Source organism: Lolium perenne, chromosome 6 (genome assembly GCF_019359855.2).
Source record: "Lolium perenne isolate Kyuss_39 chromosome 6, Kyuss_2.0, whole genome shotgun sequence".
NCBI lineage: Eukaryota > Viridiplantae > Streptophyta > Magnoliopsida > Poales > Poaceae > Lolium > Lolium perenne.
This window is the reverse complement of record NC_067249.2, coordinates 161,412,184-161,417,055: the sequence shown is the minus strand read 5'-3', so window position 1 is coordinate 161,417,055 and position 4,872 is coordinate 161,412,184. Positions and strand designations below refer to the sequence as shown.

The 4,872-nt window shown below is 45.3% G+C and overlaps 1 protein-coding gene across 1 annotated transcript; it reads left to right on the top strand.

Moving 5' to 3' along the window:
• Positions 1–493: 493 nt before the first annotated feature.
• On the top strand, positions 494–1,534 carry LOC127307047 (transcription factor MYB30-like). The gene has a single exon (XM_051337740.2). The coding sequence runs from the start codon at positions 616–618 to the stop codon at positions 1,345–1,347; it is 732 nt and encodes a 243-aa protein (XP_051193700.1). The 5' UTR covers positions 494–615; the 3' UTR covers positions 1,348–1,534.
• Positions 1,535–4,872: the final 3,338 nt, after the last annotated feature.

Here is a 4,872-nt window from a genome sequence, read left to right as displayed (position 1 = left end):
CGACATAATAATAGGATAGAGTATGGCTAGCCTATTTAGATGTCTGCTGTTCGATTGGTTGATTTATGTCGCAACCAAGTCGGACCCGTTTTGTGTTTAATGTTCTATATGTCTCTCATACTTCATGCTTGATACATGCTTGATACATGATACATGATACTTTACAGTTTTAATAAAAGGTCGTGTGCATCAATTGATGCAGAGACTGGGGCTGTTGCTCATTGATTAAAAAACAAGGAGAGAGGAGGGCACCCGCATGCGTGACCCTACAAATTAAAGTCCGCCGCAAAAAAGAAACTAAAGTACAACAAGATGAACAATAAACAAGGAAGCAAGCAACGTGCATGGACCCCGTCAGGCCGTCGCCCTAAAAAATACATTTCCCCTCGTTTTGTCACCCCGCGCAACTTCGCGGAAGCTCACCAAAATTCCCACGTTTTGCCATCGCCCCGCACCGAGCATAAATAGCTCCACGCCCTCGCAATCCACACCAGCATAGGTCAGCCGTACTCGTCTGAGCATCTCAGGCAGCCAACATCCTCATCGAATAATCCACCATACATCACTCGCAGAATACCAGTGGTTTAACCGTCCGAGAAGAACCGAGCAACAGCAATGGGGAGGTCTCCTTGCTGCGAGAAGCTGGGGCTCAAGAGGGGGCCGTGGACGGCGGAGGAAGACGCGATCCTCGTCGCTCACATCGAGCGGCACGGGCACAGCAACTGGCGGGCGCTGCCGAAGCAGGCCGGGCTGCTGCGTTGCGGCAAGAGCTGCCGCCTCCGGTGGATCAACTACCTCCGCCCGGACGTCAAGCGGGGCAACTTCACCGGCGAGGAGGAGGACGCCATCATCCAGCTCCACGCCGTGCTCGGCAACAGATGGTCGATGATCGCGGCGAGGCTGCCCGGGAGGACGGACAACGAGATCAAGAATGTCTGGCACACGCACCTCAAGAAGCGACTTGACGAGTCGAGACAAGGAACAACAGCCGCGCCTAAGCGTAAAACAAAGAAACCTATGCCTGAGAGCTCGCTCGAGGGTCCGACCTCCGTCTCCGAGACAGTTTCGTCACCGGAGCAGTCTCTCTCGACGTCTTCCGCCGCCACCGACGACTCAATGACCACATCGCTGGAGAACACAGGCAGCTTCAGCTCAGACTCGGAAGAGTTCCAGATCGACGACAGCTTCTGGTCCGAGACACTGGCAATGGCGGTGGACAGCTCCATGGAAGCCGGCGACCCCTTAGGCGCTGACAGTGCATCGCCGTCGTCGAGCAACGACGAGATGGACTTCTGGGTCAGACTGTTCATGCAGGCTGGTGACTTGCAGAGCTTGTCTCAGATTTAGGGAGAGCGAGGACTGACCCAGTTGGCAATCCTCTCACTTTCCTGAGACACTCGTGCACGTGGAAACAGGCATGCGGTTTCGGCTCGGCTGGACCAAACGACGAGTCCAAGCACCGCATGCCGCAAGGTCCGTTTCAGACAATTCGTACTGGATCAGGACCAACCACAAGGGGAGCCACTTGGCCATTCGGAAGTTTCTCTACGAGCTATATACACTTCAAGTCCCACAACTTGTATGAGATGTGCAAATTAGTCCCACTACTTGCAAAATGGGTTATCCTAGTCCCACAACTTGTCTCCTGGTGCAAAACTGGTCCAAAGTAATCCAAAAGTGGACACGTGGCCAAGTCTTCTTTACAGAAATGCCCATATATATTTTTCAGTAACATATGTGACCTTATGTTTGTCTTCTATGTGTGTCCTACCTGTCAGAGGAGAATTTAAAATTGATGCGCTAGTGGCTGTTCGAACCGGGAACCTTCGCATCAAAAACGAATAGCTAGCCACTGCAACACACGAATCTTACTGCTATAGTCCATCCTGTTCTTGGACTTATACATTATGCAGCTAACACACTTAGATGCATCGCTAGCTTCTTTTGTAACTCGATGGTCACGCCTGTTGAATAACTCATCGTGTCTATGTCCAAAGCTACTGGCTGAGTTTGAATAGGACTGGTAATCTAATCCGTGCAGAAGGTACTAGTTCCTAGTCTGAGCTTAATTTGAATAAACATTTTATATATGTTTTAGTTTGAACAGTTAAAAAATGGAAAAAAACTTAGCCTAGTGACGCTACCGCATCGACGTATTCAATCCAATTTCGGTCGAGCTTTACATCGGGGCTTAAATCACGTTCTCTGCAAGCCCGATACGAACTAGGCTTAAATCACGTTCTCTGCAAGCCCGAGCCCGACCCGGCCTGGCGTTCGGGCTCCGAAATTAGGCCCGAACCAGGCCCGACATGCAAGCCCAACCCGGCCCGGCTTGGGATTTTCGGGCCAGGTCGGACCGGGCTGCCCATGCCCAGCTGTACTCTCTAGTAACACCAATATCGTCTCTGCACAACCAATGCGTGCAAAGTACACAATCATGGCCGTAAGGTACTCTATATATGTAAGACTAACAATAGACTTAATGCATAAACTGTTGTAGGATCCAGTGGTCGTGCTAAGATCAGGAGGCTTCCCAAACAGAGATCGTTATTCTTTCTTTACACTGACACGTAGGACCCACATGGCTAAGACAACTATAAGGTTACATCTGCTAGTAAAAAACATATAGGGGCGTTTTGGCAATAAAGACGTCGCCATGTGTCCGCTTCTGGATCACTTGGGACCAGTTTTGCACAACAAGACAAGTTGTGGGACTAGGATACTCCATTTTACAAGAAGTGGGACTAATTTGCACATCACATACAAGTTGTGGGACTAAAAGTGTATATAGCTCTTTCTCTACTCCATCCTCTCAAACTTAGATAAGTTTGTCTTACGACATAATTAAAACTTCAATTATATTTGAAAGGAGGGATTAATATTCTCTGCATGAACGAATTTCGCATCTTCTTGAATCATAATAATATGATTTTATTAAAACTTTCAAAAAATAATGGTTATGTTGCCCTGCTACGCATGGAGGTCCTTCAGAAGTTTGAGTTGCTTCGCTCTGAGGTTTAGGATGCTCTTGCCAAGCTTCAGGTTGCGTCGGTTGTGCCTCTACCACCTGAGATACAGACTGGTTCTATTGATGAGGGGTTCGAGTGCTGCTTTGGAGAATTTTCTCCCAGTGCTCTACATACGTCGTCGTCTGTCCTTACGACGGTTGTCGCCACCGAGGTTGTGGCTCCAGTTGAGATCTTGCCTGAGTTGCAGGATCATTGTGGGAAATCATCTGTGGTGCTTCCAGTTGAGCTAGGCCATTTGGAGCCTTTGGCGGTGGACATCGCGCCATCCCCATCTCCGTCTGAGTCCTGCGAGTTGCCCTCTTCTGTGGATAGTGGAGGTCCGTCCATCCGGTTGCCCCTCTTCGACCGTGAAGCTATGTTGGCAAGTATTGATCAGGCGGTCTTCGTGAAAAAGCTTAGTGGCTTGCTCGCTTGCTTGGAGGCAGCTAGCCCTGGATCTGGCGAGGCGATTGCTTGCCTCATAGCTGAGGAGGCTTCTACCGGCAAAATCAAAAAGGTGAAAAAGGCTCTTAGGAGCATAGGCAAGAAGGGCGGCGCCATTGGTAAGGCGCCCGCGACTGCTTAACGCAGCTGCGTGGTCCTAGGGTAGTCGTCAGTCTGCGGTTGCTTAGCTAGAGTGGGGTTGTCGCTTCGTGAGTTGCTGGTCTTAGGTGTTGCCCTTTGTGGTTGTGTTGCCTCATGTTGTTGGTGTTTGTTGTATGGTTTTCGCCCGGTTTCTTCCATTAATAAACCGGGCACTTCCTTCTTAATAAATGGTTGGGGCAAAGCTTTTGCCCCACAGTTCAAAAAAAAAAAAATCATTGAAGATTGTAATACCCTGTTACCTTGATCAATGAAAACTCTATTTTGTCAACTGAGTTAGAATTTTGGAAAATAGTCTGTTTGAGGGCTCACATAACATTGATATGGATCGTTATTCAAACTAGTACAACATGTGGATGTAGTCTTAGCTAGATGGTCCAAGAATCTGTTCGTAATTTCTATTACTTTTAGAGCTCTTTGTATTACCATTGATGATTATTAATAGATCAGTGGATTATTCTTTAAAAAAATCAAGTTTGTTCAAATTTATAAAAAAAAATTGAACATCAAAAACAAGAATTTAGTTTCATTAGATTCATCATACATTTACTTTTGTATTATAAAGATGGATGTTGTAAATATTGACATTTAAAAAAGATCCTCTCAAACTTAGATAAGTTTGTCTTACGACATAATTAAAACTTCAATTATATTTGAAAGGAGGGATTAATATTCTCTGCATGAACGAATTTCGCATCTTCTTGAATCATAATAATATGATTTTATTAAAACTTTCAAAAAATAATGGTTATGTTGATGGATGTTCAAAATGGATCCCTTTCCACGTGACTGCTGCTAGACCTGCTTTTGCGTTTTTGACTGGTACATCTACGCGACTTGCATGGTGCGCGCCAATACATAATATGTTTGATGTTGTACCTATATAGGTCAGGTCTCTTGCATTATCATAATTGTACCAAAAATATATAATCCGTTAATAAACCTACCCATTAGATTTACATATAGTCATCCATAAGCACATCACATATGTTAAAACTTCATAATTGCACCTAAACAAATCTTTTCCACAGGACCTACATCATTATTTACTTGCAAATTATAGGATCTTCATCATTACCTAGCAATAGATCTTAGTAGCTATAGTTATTGCTAGGTAATTCACAATCAATAGACCATATGTAATAATTTCACTTAGACATTTATCAAATCAAAATAATTATAAACATACATGTTAATTACTTGTATAAACATATTCACTAAGTACATGTTAAGTAGGAGTAAAAACTTGTTACCGCCCCCC

Excerpts from the sequence above, each read along its gene's own strand:
- LOC127307047 (XM_051337740.2), top strand. The coding sequence starts at position 616 with ATGGGGAGGTCTCCTTGCTGCGAGAAGCTGGGGCTCAAGAGGGGGCCG.